The sequence below is a fragment of the Sphaeramia orbicularis genome, chromosome 16, assembly GCF_902148855.1.
Source record: "Sphaeramia orbicularis chromosome 16, fSphaOr1.1, whole genome shotgun sequence".
Lineage (NCBI taxonomy): Eukaryota > Metazoa > Chordata > Actinopteri > Kurtiformes > Apogonidae > Sphaeramia > Sphaeramia orbicularis.
Window position 1 is genome coordinate 24,310,863 of NC_043972.1, and position 21,679 is coordinate 24,332,541.

General features: G+C 37.4%; 1 protein-coding gene across 1 annotated transcript in view; it reads left to right on the forward strand.

Moving 5' to 3' along the window:
• LOC115435868 (CUB and sushi domain-containing protein 3-like) overlaps positions 1-20,921 on the forward strand; it is a 296,702-nt gene extending 275,781 nt beyond the window's left edge. Inside the window, 9 exon segments of the mRNA XM_030158480.1 lie at positions 1,075-1,186; positions 8,658-8,837; positions 10,441-10,506; positions 14,185-14,343; positions 14,754-14,866; positions 15,653-15,740; positions 17,816-17,937; positions 17,939-17,958; positions 18,647-20,921. Coding sequence (XP_030014340.1) covers positions 1,075-1,186; positions 8,658-8,837; positions 10,441-10,506; positions 14,185-14,343; positions 14,754-14,866; positions 15,653-15,740; positions 17,816-17,937; positions 17,939-17,958; positions 18,647-18,806 — 1,020 coding nt within the window. The 3' untranslated portion in view covers positions 18,807-20,921.
• The last annotated feature ends 758 nt before the right edge of the window (positions 20,922-21,679 follow it).

Sequence of the window (21,679 nt, forward strand, 5' to 3'; positions counted from 1 at the left end):
CTGTCCAATTGCACAATCCAGATTTACATCAAAACTTGCACTGTTCACTGTGTATTTGCTAGCTTGGAGGTTTGAGCTCGATGTAGCAAGGGGGATATTAACACTCATAGAGGAAGCAGAGGCAGGATTATTCCAACAGACTACTTTATGTTAGTCAGACTACCTACTTAGATCACTTTCAGATGGGCAGTTTGCAACAGATATTTCAGGTAGAGTCATCATTTATTCCTTTGGATGATGTTATGAGGCTGCTAGGGTGAAGTATGTACAGTACATATTCATCCCAAGAGGCTGCAAAGAAGAAAACCACCTGCTTTTCTCTACCAGAATGAAAAGACAGGGTTCATACAGTCTATATATCAATTATGTATGTAATATATGCTCTTTGTGTGTGTGAAAGGAGTGATGTTAAAATGCATCACAGTCAAAGAAATGGATATGACCGTTGGTGTGTGGCTCCCCTGAGATGTTTTTCAGCTAGCGTACTGTATATCATTTTATTTCTTCCCTGTTGCCTTTAGAGTGTCACTTACAAGTTAAGTGCAAACAATTTCTCCCCAACATTCAGCAGAATATCTGATATGAAATTGTCCCAAATGAAACCAGAAGCAGCTTATTATTTGGATCACTGCTTGTAATGTCTGTAGCCGTGCATTTCTGCATTACTAAACGACTTCACCAATGACTCAACACCACTGAATGAGAAATCTCCGCATCGGTGGTGTCGTTAAACAGTCGACTGGGACGACCGCTGAAAATGAAAGTCATTTATTAAGCGAACAGAAAATATTTTGAGGGGTTTTTTTTGGGTTTTTTTTTTTAACCAAAAAGTCAAGCCCTCACTTCCTAATGTCTGTATAACACTCGAGAACACAAACATGAGCCATCGCCTCGAGGAATAGTCTCCGTCTGCCTCCACACACTACAGATAATCATTAAAAAAAGAAAAAAAAAAAAAAAACTTTAGTGTGCAGTATCTTTTCCAAGCTCTTTAGATTTGATGCTGGGAGCCTATTGGCATTTGCATCAGTGTATTGACTCTTTCTGCTTTGTGTGCTGTCTGTTTGCGTCCAGGTGGGCAGCAGAATAGACTTCCAGTGCCAACAGGGACACCTACTGCAGGGTTCCACAACTCGGCTCTGTTTGCAAGATCTCACCTGGACCGGTATCCAGCCCACCTGTATCCGTGAGTACACTTCCTTCACCGTATCCCACTGTCACGCCTCTGTTTTTCATTACCCACCTTTTTGCATTCACTGTCACTGATTTTATCCCCGTTGCTTGCTACTTGCTCTGTTCCTCCTCCCTCTCTTTATCTGCTCCCTCGTTCCCACTGTGACCTTTGACCCCTGAGTAGATTGCTGCCAACACCTCAATCAGTCTGCCACCCCAGTCATTTTAACAGGCTGATGTTGACTGTGATTACTATCATTCTGTTTGAACTACATGAACTGTCGACCAACACCAAACAAGAGCTAGTCCACTTGCTTTACCTCACCAAGTGCTTTTTTTTTTTTTTTCTTTTTCTAAACTGTCATGTAATACAGTGGTTTGTGGAGTCTCTTCTCAGCAAGAGGATAATGTGTCATGGGAATACTCTCACTTTAAATCCTACCATAGTCTGCATTTTACACCACACTTTGTAAACTAAATACTTGAGCTGATGCAACGGAGATTAAAGGGGTGTTTTGCCATCGTGATTGCTTAACTACATCCAGATTGATCACCCATTTGAAGATATTTGTGCTGAGGAGGCAAAAACGCCGTAACACCTACCCTCCATTCAATGCCTGATGTAGTCTGCAGCACTTTGTTTTTTGTGTGTATAGGTGAGTTTAAGTGGACAGAGGTTTTGTTGTCCATGTGTAGCCTTTAATATGGCCTTGCTGTCTTTGTGTTGTACCAGCTCATTGGATAGTATTAACAAAATCCCCTGTGATAAAATCCACCTCTTCTGAGGTTATTATGTTTTTGTGTTTTCGAGATGTGTTGATTAACCTTTTTAGAGGCTGTACTTGTAGAGTGCTGTTCAATTATATTGTGTTATACTGTGAAGTGTTTGTAATTTTCATTTTCAGTCATTGGAACCGTTGATATAAAGCCTGCGATTGTTTATGTTACTTAAAGAAAAAACAACAGTCTATTGCGTAGCATTATTCACAAAGTATATTTTCTGTATTAAATGATCTAAAACTATATCTTAAAAGAAGTGGAAACATCCTTAAAAGCACTCCCACACTATACTTTTGTCAGCTGACAGCTCTTCTGCCTTTTTTGATCCTCCTGTATATGCAAAGTGTTGACTACATCATCCATCTCACTAAGGAATGATTCAGTAGCTTGTCCATCTCCTGACTCCATAATGGCATTTATTGCCAGCACTGTGACAGGTCTCTTAACAGTGACAAGCAGTCAAAGTTTACCTTAAACAGAATTATATAATATATAAACTCCACACAACAACACCTACATATTTCTTTATATCGAAAAAACAGTCTGTTCACTGGACAGTTTTGTGACTGCTGTGTCCGTTCAGGAGGAGTATCTGTATGTGGATGAATGGCTGAAACTAAGTAGAACGTTTGATTCACGGACCCGTACAGGATCATATCGAGGGTCATTCTTTTCAAGGTTGCATGCACGGCTGCCAAATTCCCACTGAGAACAGTAGCTTTGGAGGGGGAACACCAGTATATATGATAAGTCCACAAAGGTGCAAGATAAAACATGAGGTTCAACCTATAACCTTTCAATTATATTTCCTAAAGTCACTTTCAAGTTTTTAAACGTGCGCTCCCAAAAGGTCTCCTGAATACCCTTAATGAATAATAATGTAGCTTACATTGTAATGGAAATACAAGTGAAGATTTCTTTGATGCTGCATGAAAGAGGCTTAAATATATTAGCCCTGATTTGCTCCACGTTACTGACGGGCAATGTACAGCAAAAAATTATAGGTTAATTGCTTTTGTAAACCCTGCTTCCCTGAGTGAAAACAGTATAATTTTAACCTGTTGGTATTTGTGTTGAGGGTTAATAGATGCTTCAGTTTGTATGAACTAGCAGCTTATAGTAGAAAATGAGCATGGCCTATGTAGAAATGAACCTTCCTATAGAGCAGGCATGAAATGACATATTGTACAGTTTTTGGTTTGTTGTAAAGTCACCCGGTAAAGTTGCAGCTTGACAGCCAGCTGGATTTTATTTGGAGGCACAAGGAGTTTTTAACTTTTCTGACTTGCCCTGTTCAGCAGGTGCACTTTCTTTGCCAGGTTTGTCTGTCTCTGCTGAGGTTGCGGTGTTTTGGGAGCTGCTCTCTGGCTCTGATCCACAACCTCTGGTGGCGGCTTAAAAATGTATTGATTTTCTTTTACTCTGATTTTATCATCGCGACTAGTGAAATTAAAATGGAAAAAATGATGGCAATCAGTCTCTAAAACTTGGACATTTACAAATGCATTCTTACAGTCACGTCATTTATTATGTTATTCAGGACAAAAGAATTTAAGGTAAATATATGATTAACCCTTTCATGCATGACGTCCACATTTGTGAACACATACTTTTGGTTCACTTTCCAGAGGGTTCTAAAGGCAATATTCTCCAAACCACATGGGAACAGTCTCTGCAGACCCTGAGCATTACAATGAACAAAAGGATCATCTGAGATTTAGAATTTGGACTGCTCTGTGATCTCCTAACCTCCTCAGACCCAACTATGGGTTTACTGTCTACATTTGTGGAGAAGAGTTTCATAGCTTTATACAAAAAAAAAGAATGGTCATTCCATGAAATTTTGAAAAAAAAAATGTATTTGAAAAAGCTGTTGCATCATGATGTTTCCATTATAGGCATTTAAAAAAAAAAAGCCAAAACCTGTACTTTCCAGGATCGCAGGAGGTTAAATATCTTCTTAATAAATCCATATTTAAAAAATTATTCAAAATGCATTTCAACATTAGCCTAATTTTGAGAAATAAAATCAATCTAAAAAAAATCCTGCTTTTTTTTCATAATTCATGCATGAAAGGGTTAAAGACGGTGACTGATGGGCTGCACCTTCCAAACTTGACTGCATATGGTTTATTTTTTCCATCCAAACGCCCTTCATAACTACACTTCTTTTTTTCTAAGGTCACCAGACTCCATGTGTGCTAATAAAATAGGTGAAGTGTAATTTGTCCCATCCCAACAGGTGCAGAAAAGGAGGTCAGATAAACAATTATAATTAAAATCACGTGTGTTTTCGCTGTACGTGTGCAGAGCCTTCCAATGAGCTTTACTGAATACTAGCATTAGAAGTCACATTCACATTATATAGTAGTCTCTACTTTCACAACATATTTATCAGCACAATTTATTGACTTAAATATGTTGGGCTGGCTTATAAATATATGATTATGAATGCAAAGGGAAGGCAAATCCTAGTACTGGTGTTTAAACGGCACTCAATTTTGCAACACACCTGACAAATTCATCATTTTAACCCATAATGACCCAAACAGCAACTGGCGACCAAAATCATCTACTGATCTAAAATGTTTAATAACATCTGAACTACTAAAGCTATTAATGCATGTAAATAGTTGGTGTAAAATACAGTTTGTCATCTTTTCATGGTCATCAGATATGACCCATTTGGACATTCACCAGTAAAACCCATGGAGTTGGATCAATGACAGTGGATGGACACACTTGGTTTATATTCACTCAACAATATATTTTACTGAAAAAGTCACTTATTCTTCAATTTTCTCTATTTCTGATATAATTACCCTCAACTTTAATCTGAGTTTTTATGAATATCTACATGATCAATAAATTAAATACAGAAAAATGTGTGATTTTCACTAAATATAGAGGATAATATTATAATAAATGGTGATAAATCATTCATTTGGGAACTTCCACAAAAGTAACACTGGGTCTTTATGGGTTAACAGTGAAGTGCATCCATACAACTGCACTATTAGTTAATGTTTGACACCATATGAACCTTATCTACAGGGACAGTGTATTTATGTTTGCAAAAACAATCATATTTTTTCTTTAGCGCATTGATGTATTTCATTATGTGTCCACTCATTTTTCACACGTACAGCCTAGAAGGAAGTTTTTCACACCCAGTGGCCTTTGTGGATTGTAATACATGAGGGTAAACAATGGTTATGTATATGTATTTGAGTTTGACTGTTTTTTTTTTTATGGTTCTGACACCCTGCACTGACCCTCGGTCAAAACAGGACCATAAATCCTCTAAAATACCTTTCTTTATGATTAAATGGTCGTCTGTACCTGTGAAGCCACTTAACTGGATTTTAAAGTGAAGCCAAGCATTTCTGCAGCACCGCCTGAAACCAAACTGTATCGACACAATAGATGTAATGGCCGTGAGTCGGAGTTTGGTATCACTGGAGTTTAATCATGTTACCTTCATTAGATTTAGAGTTCTGATACACTTTAACAAATTCCCCAATTACTTTCTAGTTCACTTTGAGTGTCGTTCACTTCCAAATTTCTGTTGACAATCAGGGAAATGTTAGTTTTGACAAGTTCAGTAGCCACAGTTTCCTCAAAATTCAAGATGGATAATAATAATAATAATAATCATAATAAATTGCATTTATCAAGCACTTTTCATTCAACGGAATCTCAAAGTACTGCAGAGAGAAGACAGTTCAATAAAAAATAAAATACTATGTCAAGAATAAAAGACAAAGCGAATAAAACAAAGCATCATGATGGGCCATAAAAAGCCTGTCTAAACAGGAATGTCTTTAGTCCCTTTTTGAAAGAGTCCAGTGACTGTGGCGCTATGAGGTGGTCAGGGAGAAGGCCCAGTCACCCATGGTCCGAAGTTTAGTCCTGGGGGGGAGAAGTTGGTTGGTGCTGTGGGGCTGGAGGAAGTGTGAGGAGGTCCTTGAGGTAGTCTGGGGCATTTCCATGGATGCATTTGAAGGTAATGAGGGCTGTCTTCTAATTGATTCTGAAATGGATTGGTAGCCAGTGGAGGTTATGGAGAACAGGAGTGATGTGTTCCTGTTTATGAGTTTGTGTGAAGATTCTGGCAGCACTGTTTTGGATAGACTGAAGTTTGTGTAGCTGTTTCTGGGGGATCCCATAGAGAAGGGAATTATAGTAGTCGAGCCTTAAGGAGACAAAGGTGTGAATGAGCTTTTCTGCATCTGTAACAGTGAGGGAAGGACGAGATACACTGTTCACTCCAGCACTCTGTAAAGTATTAAAACTACACTGGAAAAAAAATCAAAGTCTTACCCAGTGTGTTTTTCTCATTTCTTGTCAAAATATCTCATCACACTTAAAATAAGATAGAATCACCTAAAGAGTAACTTTTCAGTGAGATATAAGAACTTATTTTTAGACAATAGATCTTGAAAATCTTATTTCAAGAAATCTTACCAAGATAATTTTCAGTTGTTCCATTGGCAGATTTTTTTTTATTAATTCAAGATTTTTTTTGCTTAATTCAAACAAAAAAATCTGCCAGTGGAACAAGTGAAAATTATCTCGGTAAGATTTCGTGAAAAAAGATTTCCAAGATCTATTGTCTAAAAATGAGTTCTTATATCTCTCTGAAAAGTTACTCTTTAGGTGATTCTGTCTTATTTCAAGTGTGATGAGATATTTTGACGAGAAATGAGAAAAATACACTTGATAAGATTCAGATTTTTTCCAGTGTAAGATCTATTTCATTGTCAAAACCTGCACACTGACCTCAGAACAGCTGCTGGTCTTTTTTCAAATTATTGCCAAAAGGAATGTTACCAATGCTATGCATGAAACAGGGGCTGTAACCAAAACATAAACGTTTCAGAAGCTATTTTGTCCTTTTTGACCATGCTGTGTTGTTGCTGTCAGTAGCTTTTATTGCAGACAAATCAATCAGCAGGGCCCGTCTGTGTGTGTCCTCTTCTATCGGTGTCTGTCTGTCTTCGTTCCTTCCTATCACTCTCTGCCTCAATCAGACACACCAGCTTTGAACTAAAAACATTATATGTTGCTGTGTGACAGAGTGTCTTTTGAGGCCTTGTGTAATCTCTGGAGAATAGCCCGCTGTGCTGCTCCAAGTGTAAACATGGCACCGTCAACAGAACTTGATGGGGGATATGACATGTCTTTGATACAACAATTCATCAGCATTGTAAGTGTCTTCTATATTCATGGTCTAGAAACTCTACAACCACCCTGGACATGCACTGACAGTTTGTCATTTTAAATCGTTGTACAGACTTGCGAGTGTTCAGACAGCGAGAAGTATGTTTATTTAATTATTTATCTAGTTATTTATAGATAAAAAATTGATTCATCGAGTCATTCTGGATGTGCACTGAGATGCACTAGAAGAAGAAGAAGTGAAACCGAAGATGCTTTACTTTCAGCCCACGGCTTTAACATTTGTAGATCAGTGACAAATGGATGTCTAATACAGGCAAGATTAATAAAAAAAAAAAAATGTCTTGAAGTGCGCTTTCATAAAACCTTGAAAGAGGTTTTGAAATCCCAGCATCCCCTCCACACCTTATTCCCACTAATGTCATTAAGACGCCATGAAGGACCGATTTGGTTCTGTGACTCCTGCAGCTGATTCCCATTTGACAGCTGGCAAAATATTGTTTAAGCCACACACCGCAAAATTATTTGCTGTTTTCACTTTTATTGTTGACTCCCCTGTGAATGTTCAACTCCTTCATGTTTTTGAGGTGTGGCGTGATCGGCAATGCAATTTTGTTTGGTAGAGACTTTGCTGATTTTTATTTATCAAGTATTTTTCAACCAACTCAAATGAGAAAATGAAAATAATTCATATTTGCCAACACAGAAAATAATTTATGCCTTGCTTCTGAGTCAGCCAAAGCTTTTGGGTTATGCATTTCAGACAAACAAAGCAAAGCAAACTAATTAAGCATATAATCACTCACCTCGTTAATAGAGAAGGAAGCATTTATACAGCTAAGACTGTCAGGTCAGGTTCTGTTATGCTGTTACTGTCAGTATTTGTTGTCTTACTCTGTCTACATGCTTATGACCTTGCATCCAAAGGCGCATGATGGAAAACACTCTTGCAAGATTTCCCATTAGCATTTACTCCAGCACTATTTTGCAATGTTATCCTTCTGGTCTGGTCCCGCCCTTGAAAATTTTGATTAATTCCAGAAATACAAAAACAACCCAACTGTTTTTTTTTTTTTCTGTTGTTGGTTTTTTTCACAGCTTCTGCTGAATTATAACGAGCTCTGACACAGCATAATCACATGAAATGCACTAGGTTTTAGCAGTCCAAGGCTGGAGTTAAATAAATGTGGGACTTCAAACATTCAACAGTTCTTTTAAGCCTAAGCTAATTTGGACTAAATTAAAACAAGCCAAAAGCCACAACTTTCACAATGTTTATATCAGACAAAGAGTTAGAAATATTAAAACTATCAATGTGCTTCTGTAACGACTCCTTGCGCTCAGCTCCGTTGAAAAATGTATGTTCTTTTCCTTTTTCGACCCCATCCCCCTCCAGTGAGTGCTTAATTATCTTCCTGTCTGTTTGTCTCTGTGAATACATTGCTTTGTGTGTGTGTGTGTGTGTGTATTGCTCCATTTGGATGTGCCTGTACTAACAAGTCTGCCCTCTGCTCGCTCTCCAGCTCACTCCTGCAAGCAACCACGGAGCCCGGCCAATGCTGACGTCGTGGGTCTAGACCTGCCCTCCTACGGTTACACTCTGGTGTACACCTGTCAGCCAGGTTATTTCCTCTCAGGGGGTTCAGAGCACCGTGTCTGCCGCTCCGACGGCAGCTGGACTGGCAAGGTGCCTGTCTGCAGAGGTATGTGGTCAGCAAAGGTCTCTGGGAGCAGATGATAGAGGATGTGACTTGGAGAAGGGTGAAGAAGTATGAAATAAAATGATCCTGTAGGAGGGAGCGGGGATGGAAGAAGTAGTGTGTGTACATTTGAGATAAGATCATATTTTAAGTTGCATTGTGGAGAAACACATTTTGCATTCCACAGGTTACATTAAATGAACCCCTCGAGACATTGTTATTTCACTGTCTCAATGTATTGTACTTAGAGATGGGAACTGATAAGGATTTAGAGATTCCAGTTCCATTATCAGTTCAATTCCCATTGAGATTAGGGAATAAACTATAATGCAGACGGCTTTGTTTGCATTAACTCTTTATTGTCAAATATGCACTAACATTTTGCATTCGATTTGAACAAAACTTATAAAGGGTTATGAAAGGGGTAGTTAAAGCAGTGTGAGAGCTACCAGCTGCATCTAAATGTAATTATAGGACATGAAGATTATTCATAAACAATAGTGAAAGCAGGCTGACACAGTGAAACGGTCATAATGTTAACAGTGTTGATAGAACCTAGACAAGTTTCATGTTAGCAGCTGCGACAGAGGATACTCCGCCTCCAGAGTCACCTCCCCCTTCACTTAGCAGCCAATCATAGACGGTCCATTGGTGCAGTTTAATCAGATGTTGTGTGACTAAATGTTTATGCATGTTGGAGATATGTCCCCCTTTTTCGTAACAGAAGCTCTAGTACAGTGGTTCCCAACGTTTTTTGTCTCGTGACCCCATTTTAACAACACACATTTCCGGCGACCCCAGACATTCAAAATGGAGAAATTTTTTTGCTAAATTTAATTTGTTTTTGATTATGTAATAGTGTGCTGTACTATGTTGCAAATAAATGTTAATTTTAGATGACATTTAGTCTATATAATGTATATTATTGTGGACGGAGGCAGAAAAGCCAGGTGTAGATTACTGCACAAAGGGAGAATTTTATTTTCCTTGGTCAGGATTATGTACAGTCAGTCCAGCTGTGATTTACAAGGCTGACAATTAATACTGAACAAACAAGAACTCAAACTATGAATTATGAAAGAGCTGCAACATCTGAAACTGACCACAATGAACATTTGAAAGATAAACAGAACCACAGTGCTTCAGTTTCAGCTTCACAGTTTGTCATGTCTTTGATGGATTGGAATTGTCTCTGTCAACTCACCATATATTTTTTATTAGTAAGTTTTTTGTCTTTTTATCATTTACTAGAAATTTCATGACCCCAAGGTTGAAAAACACTGCCCTAGTGGCATCATTATTGGTGAAAAATAACCATACACTTAAGAACAAAATACAGAATTGATGTGCGATGACACTATGGAGCCGATAAACAGAAAACTAATGATTCCAAGGAATTGAGCTTCCACTCCCATCCCTAATTGTACAGTTGGCCAAATCCATGTTTAGATAATTTCAGCTAAGTGTTTAACCAGTGTGTTCATTTGTAAATGTTTGAGGTTTAATCCACCATCAAACAGTGTTTACTTTTCCAACATCTCCTTCTGTTAAGCTTTGCTGTGTACCATTTTATCTTTTTAATGTGCATATTTACGTTCCCTTGCAGCTGGTTCCAAATCACACGAGAAACCTGTCAAAGTCATACCAGGAACACCAAGCCCCAAAATAAATGGTGAGTTTTGAATTCCATAAGCTATTTAGCTGGCAACCACAGAAGTTAAAAATCTTTTCTTTTTTTCCCACTGGTATCTGCTACAGAACAGTCCTGTTTCTTAATTGAAACAAGTTCAGTTTGTTCTTTTGCAAAAATCCTTTCTCACAGTAAATTACAGTCGCAGATATAATTATTAGACCCCCCCTTGTTTTCTTCAATTTCTTGTTCATTTTAATTCCTGGTACAACTAAAGACATTTGTTTGGACAAATATAATGATAACAATAGAAATAGCTCATAATAGTTTAATTTCAGAGCTGATATCTATCCATTTTCCATGTTTTCTTGATAATAACCAAAATCACTTCACTTCTTGCATCAATAGCTATGGCATTGTACTGACAAATACAGTACTTTTAGGCATTCCATGTTTCCTTTTCTGTCTGTTTTAGTCGCATGATATACACAGGAGTTAGTACTTGATTGCATAACCATTGTTTTTAATGACTTTTGATGGTCTAATAATTTTTTTTTTCTGCGACTGTATGTTATTCTTTAAACTGAAGCTTTTTGCCTGTACTATAAATATTGCATTATTTATTTTACCAATAATGCATTGTGCAATATTTTGCTCCATTTTCTCATGTAGAGTAGGTAAATCTGTTAATGACTTAATTATAGAAACACATGGAAATATTGTTGCACCGTTTTCGTTGGCCTGTGATGTTACTGAAAGGCAGAAATGAAAATAATCAAGCTACGTGGAACCCAATAGTATAACCATAGATGCTGGTGTTTATAATATTTTTAATACTTTAGCTGATCTTTCACAGTGTTAGTTATGATATTTACCTAATAATAACAAGACACTCATTTTTAAAACATTTTTTGTAAATATTAATTGTTCAAAATACATGCAATGTGCATCTAATGCTCTCCATAATTTCAACATAACAAGGTAATTATTACTTGTAGTGCTCAAAAGTGCAAAAAACTACACCTCCAGCTTTTTTTGTTGCATGGTTGAACTGAGCAGACACATTTTTTTGTCTCTTTTCTTCAGATACAGCAAATTTGTACGCAGTTCTCACCACACACAAACTAAATGCTTTCTACAGGCTAAAGTCAGCATTTACAGTGACCTCTGTTCCCATGACAAACACTGAGAAGCATTTAAAAGATCTTGAATAAAGCCAGGTGTAAAACACATAATGAACTCAGTAAATGTCACCGTCTGAACAATAGAAAAAAATGTCTAAAGTGCAAAGGAATGTCATTATAAATGTGTGACACTGTTTTTTTTTTAGAAGCTGAAACTTTAGTGTCTAGTGCTGTACATATATGTTGTACATTCTGGTTTATATCTCAATACAGAAACTCAGAATTCCTTATGTGTGATCCTTGGTACTATATATACTATAATATACCACAGGCAGAATGATCTCTCCCTACTGTATGTATTCAAAAAAAAACTCTGTCTCGAAACAGCAGGAGGTGAAAATTAGGCTCCAGAATATGCAAACACACACCTTCTCTCTGCAGCTCCCACTTCATGCTGTTTTTTAGTAGGGCCCAAATATCACAGTTGTAAATGCTGCCATGTTGCTTCTGTAACGAGCCGCGGATTACAGCAGTTGAGTAGCATTTGATAGAATTTCAACAGCAGAAGGCAATTAAAGCTGTCATTCACATAATATATTCTCCCCACCTCTGAAACACCCACTATTAGCATCCAGGCTTAAAATCTACCCCGTGACAAGAAGAATCACATGGTGTCCACAGCCTGTAAAAAGAGTAAAAGTCTAGTTTGCTCAAAGTTGAATCACAGTATTCTGCTGTTTTTAATTTTCTGCTGGTCCACTTAGTTGGAGCTACTCGTCTTTGGTTGTAGTCGGAATTTGCCAGACTAGTTCTTAAATGAGAAACAAATTCTCAATGAGTTCTGGTAAAGTCAGGACCCAGACTCATTCTTAAAGGAGAATTGTTCTGGAAAGTTAAGACCCAGAGTAATTCTTAAATAAGACTTAGTCTGGAAAGTTAGGACCCAGACTAATATTTAAATGAGAATTAGTCTAGCAAAGTCAGGACTCAGACTAATTCTTAAATGACAATTAATCTAGCAAAGTCAGGTCCCAGACTAATTCTTAAATGAGAATTAGTGTAGCAAAGTCAGGACCCAGACTAATTCTTAAATGAGAATTGTTCTGGAAAGTTAGGACCCAGACTAATTCTTAAATGAGAATTAGTCTGGCAAAGTCAGGACCTAGACCAGTTCTTAAATGAGAATTAGTCTGGCAAAATCATGACCCAGACTAATTCTTAAATGAAACTTAGTCTGGCAAAGTCAGGACCCAGACTAATTCTCCTTTAAGAATTAGTCTGGGTCCTTTGTCTTATTTCTATTTCTAAGTGGTGCTAAGACCATCGGGCAGATGTGTCTGGTTCCCAGTCTGCTTAGTTTGCCCTGTATTTCTGTACCAATGTACAGTGTAAAAGGTAAATCCCAGGGACTTTAGTGATGCCCTGAAGGTCAATAGTTTCCCAAGTGTCTCCTGTTGAATATCTCCAGAGCCCTTTTCAGATTGTCACTATGTTCAGAGATATTCTGGGGTAAATTCCATCTCCAGACTTCAGTTTATCCCTTACTTTTCCATTAGCACCACCTCCTCCATGTTGACATATCTGGTTCAACAGTTGGATTGATAGCTGTGACATTTGGTAGAGACATTTATGAACCCCGCAGGATTAATTGAAAATAGCTTTGGCTAGTTTTTTATTTTACTTTATTTTTCTCTCTGAGCCATTATTGGGCAAACATTTCTATGCAGCCAAACAAACATCTCTGTTTGTTTGTTTGGTTTATAACCATAACTTTATGTGTCCTGCTAATGAGCCAGTGTTTGCTCAGTACCATGCAACACCACGCAATATTATTAAAATGGTAAACATTATGTCTGCGTAAAAATGCTGAAGTCTAGCAGAAATGAGAAGCTGATATATCTGTAGTGTTTGTCCTTCAATGAATCGATGCCACACAAATAAAGCAGAGACTACATTAAATGCACAGTAATTTTATCTGGCTTCTAAGTCCTACTTCCACCTGATCAATCTGAGCCTCTTACAACTATAATTATTGAAAAATAGTGGGAGAAAATAACAGGTAGTGCTAGTTAATCATATACAGTTGTGTGTCTGGTACTAATTAACAGAAATTACCTTTTTATGCCAGGAACTGACCGTGAATTTCTGAATAAATAGGTATCACTACATAATGACTGTATCTGTAAAGTGCTGTAAAAAAGTTTTATGAGTGTGAAACTGTTGAAAAACTTCTGCTGAGTTCACAGAGTTATCGCTTTTCAGAATGTATTTAATTATCATTAATTGAGATTGTCAAAGTATATAAGGAACATGATGTTATTCATATTGAATTAAAAGATTTTTATCAGCTGTTTGATATGTTGATTCCACTGCATATCTAATTTCCATTATAAAGCGTGGGTGCAAACATTCAGCTCGCATTAAATTTGCGATGTCGATTTAATGTCGCTATAAAACGATGCATGTTTGACACTACAATTAATAGAAATTCTGGCCTCAGTGTGTTCTTTAACTATGATTTTTGCTTTACTCTTTTGGAGCATCATTTTGAAGGCGTAATGTATTAACGTATTCTTTTATTTCCCTTTTCCTAAAGTCCCCGACGACGTCTTTGCTCCTGATTTTGTCTGGAAGGGCTCCTATGATTACAAGGGCCAGAAACAGCCCATGACTTTGACAGTCACTAGCTTTAATGCTACAACGGGAAAAGTCAATGTAACTTTAACTGACAGTAGCATGGAGTTTCTGCTCTCTGGTGAGTCATCTATAAATCTTCTACTTCCTCCTCTCCGCCTCCTCTCTCCTCCTTCTACCTCTGTGTGTCACTTCCATTTATTTTGAGGGTGCCTCATGTCAATCAGTCAATCACCAAATGATCTCATGCATGAGAGTGGAAATTAGCTATTGGCTCTAAAGACGGATGTATTAGTGTGTGGTGACTGACTGTCTAACTGCCCACTCAAGAGTCACTCGTCTCCTCCCATCCCTCCTCCTCCGGCTGTTTTCTCATCTCTTTTTACCATTTCCCTCCTCTCTTTTCTCTTCCTTCTCCCTGTCTCCACTGCCTTTCTTTTTCATTTTTGCTTTTATCAGTCTCCCCCACTCATTGCCTGATCTCTTTATTCACATCATTTCTCTCCGTGCCTCTTATTCTCTACCTTGTAGGAGTGTACAAGCGCCAGGAGGCACGTTTAATGCTCTTGCTGTACCAAATGAGAGCACTGGCCCACAGCTCCTTGAGCAGGATTACAGATGAGACCTGGGCAATGGACGGATTTGTGAGTATACACAGGAATTTCAAGCAGCTGGTCAGCGATTATAAGGAAAACAAACAACCAAAAACCTGTAACTGTTTTAATTTGTTAATTATTTTATTTTGTCTTCAGCTGGACAGACAAGTGGATTATTGTAGGCAATGGGGTAGTAAATACTTGGACGCTAAACATAAGCCTTCCCTGGACAGAATCACACCGAATTATCCTCATTATTAGTTTTTCTTCATCCCATTCACAGTGCCAGTGGAAAAGAAAAAAAAAAAAATCACAGTAAATCAGAAGAAACGGTGACAGTAAATGAAACAGACTGACTCACTCTCTGCCTTTATTTACATATGTTTACGTTGGCTTCACGTCGAGGCTCCCTGTGTGAATCATTTCAGCGCTTCCTGCATTGACAATTTGCTGAATGATCTCATACACACCTGACTTCTTAGGAGCCCGGAACGGCTCCACAGCAATTTTGTTGCTTGAATTGAAGTTCCACTTTTAAAATAAACTTCAAGGGTCTGCTTATTAACGGCGTGTGACAGGTGACTGCACACCGCTGAGCTATTGATAGCAAACTACACAGCCTCTAGAGCGAGCTTCAAAAACAAAGGGGTTATTTTTGAATGAAGCATGACAGAATGTGTTGACTCTCCGACTAAATACAGTGTATGTACTTTTTTGATGTGGTGTGGAAGAGATGCCACACTTTCTTAGGTGCCAAGAATAATGACATTTTATGTATGCAGTTGAAACAAATGTACTTTTTCTCAGTCCCTTTGGTATTTTTGTTTCCGCCAGGTTTCGGCTGAACCAGAGGGAGGCAGCTATGTTTTCCAAGGCTTTATACAGGGTAAAGACTATGGACAATTCGGTCTCCAAAGACTGGGTATGTGTCTTTTTCAATACTCTCTGTTTTATTTGCCTGTATTGCTTTACCCTTTTCTCCATTTTGACATTTACAGAGAAAAGTAAAGACAAATATGCGGTTATACTAACTTAAGGTCACAAATGTGGAAATTTGCAGCAATGAAAATACTTTTCCCGTGTGCTTCAGTCTGAAAAAACAGCCTTCACTCTCAGTAATGGGACAAATTCTATCGGTATTCAGCTGACTGTCACTGGTACTTACACGAACTCTAAAGATAATATCTGAACCTTTTTAAATAGAGGTGAAAATTCCAGTGAAGTTTCACATTCCTTTCTAATGACAAAAACTTGCATTTGGTAATGTTACCTTTTAATATGTGTGGGCTCGATGGTTTGTATTATAACAATAATGTATCATAAATGAATTATCTAGTCTCAAATGGGTCTGATCAAGGAAAAGTGAACATCAGCAGGAAAAAGTACATTTGCACACATTATTTATCAAGTGGAATCGTTTTTTTTAGCTAAAGATCTCTATTTTATGGAACTGGTACCCTTTTTAAAATACCACTTGTAGAAAAAAGTTACAACTGATTTTATCAATTGTACTTTTTACACTATAGCCATGTCTCAGCCATAAAACTATAGCTTAAATTTGACACTAAAAATTGGATCTAAAAAAATTTGAAAATGTATTCAATCTGTTACATTTAAAAAGACTATCTGTGAACTGTTACTGAGAAAGTACTCTTTATTTATCATTTACCGATATTAGTATGGACCACCATAAGTTGTAAATAACACTGTGTTAGTATTAACCCTTGTATGGCGTTTGGGTCTGTGGGACCCATTTTCATTTTTTGTTAAAAGAAAAATGATGAAACATATTTTCTATGAATTTTTTCCCCTCATATCTTAATTCTATCACATTTTATTAAAAAAAAAAAAACCAAATTAAAAAGAGTAGCATTTTAATTCATAAATGTGATCTAGCAAAGGCTAATATTAAACATGCTTTTTATGTTGCTTGTAATTGGGATGAAGGAAACATCTGTTGAGTATTTTAACATAAAATTGTTAGATGATGTTGAATTAAAACCCACAATGCAGGGGGTCCACCACACCCATGAACACTGGCTGAATAACAAAAACCTGAACACCACACAAGGGTTAAATACATTAAAGAAAGCATTGTGATTATATCTGGCTTGTTTTAAAAAATAAGTCAACATTTTGGGTAATGCATACAATGAGAAAGAGTCGTCCACGTGTTACTATGGCAACCTGTCCACGTGTTACCACATTCTCAGACTTTTCAATATTTTACTCCAAAATTTATTTCCAGCATAGTTGAACATAATATCTCAAAGGTTTTGTCCTACTTGATATCAATTTCTGTCAAGAACCGCATGTTTTGAATGTTAAAAAATTGATGTCCATTTCAAGTCCATGTATTACCAAGCGGTAATTTGACATTTTTCACCAAAAAATGTTATCTCCCCACATTTTGTTCTACATAATGTTAAAGTGCTTATAAATGCCTACTCAGATATGTCTAATACATGCATATAAGTTACTCTGCTTACATGACAGAGACTGTTGAACACCAAATGTGTCCACGTGTTAGCGCTTGATCGGACCCATATTACATTACAGTTTATTATATAAGTTGTACTGGCAGCATTATGTGAATATATACTGTATATATTACCATTGTATGGTATGTCAGCCACAGCTTCACAGAACATATGCAGCGTATGTCCTGTATAGATTGTGTTCTAGTGTCATGCTCATCACTGCTGTCATCACCCACTCCAACATGACTATTCTTATCAGCACAATGATTTACGGTTGTCATCTTTATCACCCGGCTGCTTCATCATCATCGTCATCCTCGTTCTCATCACCATCACCACCATCTGCAAATGATATGTATCATTTTTATTTTTCCCTTTTTTGTTTGTTTGTTTTCACTGCATTGTTGTTTTTGCTTCGTTTGAATATTGTAACTCATCATTTACATATAAACAATTTATTTTACATACTTTTTCCAGTCTTCTTGATTTTACTGATAATGTTTTTTTGTTTTCCCAGGTATGAGTGTGCGAGAGAATGTGACACTCACCGACCCCGAAAGCAACGGTTCCACCAACAGCAGTTCTGTTGCCGTTGCAATCCTTGTGCCTTTCTTTGCTCTCATCTTTGCAGGCCTTGGTTTTTTATCTCTACAAGCAGCGGTATGTAATGTATACGGGAACCTCCTGTACTAGTTCGGAACCCAAATTTAGTTGCCACTATAGTGTGTATCTGTTTGGTCCCACGTGGAAAAAAAGGAGTACGTTTCCCCGTGTCCCGGGTTGAGTTTAAGAGACATTAAAAAAAGTGGTAGAAACCCAGATTCATGTAGATGTTTGTACAGATGCAGCCAAAGGAAACGCACATCAAAAGGGAGGTAGATGGTACACTGTGGCCCACTTCCACAGCCTGCTCTACTGCAGATAGGTTTCTCACAGGATTCAGAAGCTGTGTGTGAGACGTCAAAGCATGATGAAATGTTAGTCAACTAGTGACTGCATAAACCCCATTACATGGCAGCATACGTCAGGCATTTGAAACGGAAGCAAATCAGACATAACATGTAATATACTGTAAGTTCATATGCATGTGAGAATCTAGCATATGTAAGCTATAAATAGATTGATGGGTTTTGTCTTAATGTAAACGGAGCTGTTCATATACATAGAGCCTGTGCACATGACCATGCATAAAGCTTTTGCTATTTTAACAGTCTTTCCTATTCAGCCTCATTTATTTCCTACAGCGATCCACACCAAGATAATTTAAACATGTTTACTGGATCAGAAAGAGGGGAGGTAATTGGGAGCCGGTGTCTCGTCTAACATGCATCTCTCTGTTTTTCCCCAGGAAAACCGATAAAGCGCAGTACACAGGATGCTCTGTCCATGAGAACAACAACGGTCAGGCCACTTTTGAGAACCCCATGTACAACACAACCACAAAAGCTGCAGAGGGGAAAGTCGTCCGCTTTGACCCTAATCTCAACACCATCTGCACCATGGTCTGATGTACGCTGAATAGAACAGAGACAAGCTAAGAGATGCAGAATACAACTTCTACATGTTCACTCAATATGACGACATATAGATATTTATATTTTCCCTGTTTCTGAAGACTTGATGAAAAGACACAATTTCTCAGAAACATAAAGCACACTTTCAGAAACACTTGAGGCAGTTGCAATCGATCGTTTCCAGAAAGTAAAAGATTAAAGAGAGAGGAAGGGGAGGCTCAGACCTTTCCAGATCTTCTCGTGGTTTGGAGAAGAGAAGTGTTCTTTACACTCTGTGAGTGTTGGCTTTAGAAATAAAAGAGCCTCTGGCATATAGATAAAATAGAGTATTTTATGCTCTCTAGTAAAAAAAAATACTATGGGGTTTCTTCACAAAGCCAGATAAAAAATTTCTGTCCAAGAAATCAGCCCAAAACTAGACCTTTTTTGTCTTACTCTTACATTCATACTAATGAGTTATTTTCTCAGATGGAGGTGAGGAGCCTCTCAACTGTGAGTTGATCAATGTAATCTTTAGAGTCTATTTTCCAAGCAGTGGGGTGTGTGAGAGCAGATGAGGAAGTAAAAAAGAAGCCGCCTTTCTGAACAGCGTCGGCGCTGCAGTCTGTTCAAAGTTATATGGTCAATTATACCTCTTAATTGGATGTTACCTCCTACTGACGAAATATATGGCCAGGGATTTAATTACTGAAGTGCAGTACAATTTTTCGAGTGCCACTGGGAACGCTGGGGATTTTATTGTTACGGTGCAGGTACTCTGACAACAATATAGTATATTTTCTTCATGAGAGCTATGGTTACCATTAAAGTTTATTATGAAGTTGTGTGCAATGATCTTTTTTTGACACAAATATTATTGTATTTAAATATAAGAGTTTAAACTGCTGACTGGGCTGAGAGTCTGGTCAAGGCACACTGTACTGTACATTAACATATTGCCCATGTGGGGCTGTACTTAAATCATCCATCTATTTAATTCTCCATGCATTACTGAAATAGTCTCTGTTATTTATTTTTAGCTACTTTCTTTAAAATTCTAATAGCCCTTTATCCCAGTGCCCCAGATGAGCCAAATTTAGAGAGAATTAACCCCAGCCTTGAGCCGGCATATGTCAAGTGTCTCAAAGTGGGTGTTCCGTGTTTCTTTATTTCAGGTTTTATTAGATGGAAAGGTTGGAAAACAGTACATAAAGCTGGCCAGGTTTCCCAGAAGTTTATTTAACCCTGGCTGTTTGTAAATCAGAGTGCAAGGTTGGTTAAAGGCGATGAGGAGTCTGAGGTTAGATTGGTTCTGTAGATTTGTGTTCTTAGTTCAACGTGAATTAGCCTTACTAAAGAGCAATTCTGAGGGGGTACGTGTAAGTTCCAAATCATCCGTGGTTCGACGCGAAGGCCACGGCATGTGTTGCTCTCTAATTCTTTTGGGAAACCGTGCCTTAGTGAATAAAATCTTGATCAGCACTCCTACACTGAGACACTTGATAAATATGCGACCTTGGCCTATATTTTACTGAATCCCACTGATACAAACGGTGATTTCAATGTCTTACTTTGTGAACCATCAGCTTCTGCCAACAAATGTACAGAATACATGAAACAATTTGCACACATACATTTTCCACCACAAGTATTGTACTCCCATGTTGGTCCATCTGTTTTAAAAACGAAAAATGAATTTGACACTATCATCCCATTTCTACATCATTGCAGTGCCTTGAATACTGTATGGGCATATGTTTTTACTGCATTAGTAAGCCAGTACATCATTGTAATTTATCTGCACAGTTTGCAATGATTTAGCTGAGTGAAATGAGCTCTGGCGGTTTATTTACGAAGAGGAGAGTCTGAAATGCAGCTCATAGTTTCATACTTGTGCATGTTGGCAAAAAGTGAACCAGTATAGCAACTGCTGCTATAGTACTTTGTACCACAACGTTGATTCCTGTCATTGCTGTTACATTTTGTACATTTATACAGTTTTGATACTTTATGGCATTCTTTGGAAAGATGTCTTGTGTTATCTATATGTAATATATTTTGCAAGTTCATATTTCTTATGGATGTGAAAAAAATGCATCTGGCAAAAAAAACAAAAACAAAAACAAACAATATATGGTAAGTCAGTTTCACATCCGACTCCAGAGTAGACTAGAATGCTTTTAAATGTACCACAAAATTGTTAGCCCATTCAAAAACCTGTGTATATGAATATGTACATATTACAAAAGTTTTGTAAAGAGATATATTTTTTATGCAAATAAAGCATTTGTAAGTTATTGAATATGTTGTGTAAAATTTCACATGTAAATGTCATGTAAGATCAAAAAATGTTTTGTATTTTTTCTTTATCAGCAATGTATAAATCCTTAATTTATATATAAAAATCTAAAATAATGAACCTCTATGTTGCTCTTCTCTTTCATTACCCTCTGCACATTTGGGCCTATGCTACAGTGCGTAATGTAAGAAAGGTGTTTTGCAGACTAAATCACATTGTGCCAGAGGTCTTATCACTCAGCCTGCTATTTCTCTGAGCTGCAGATATTTTTTTTAATGAGTTTTCCACTTGCTGACCAGGGCTAGGTTTCATCATAATAAGCTCAGTACTGATCATCTCTGTCCTTGTGATGCTGTAGATGTTTAAGGAATGCCCATAGTGTTGCATTGTTGCCAGTAATTCTCATTAACTATCACATCTGGTATGAGCAAACATTTACTCTGAACTTCTAGAAGTCATTCTGGAAAAAATCAGCAACATTATTTTACTTCTCACATTGAGGAGCAATTAGAAGTGTGACATTAGCTTCACCACTCATTTAATCTGTGTGTCTGTTACTATTGGATACAGCGGCAATTTGCTGTAGCAA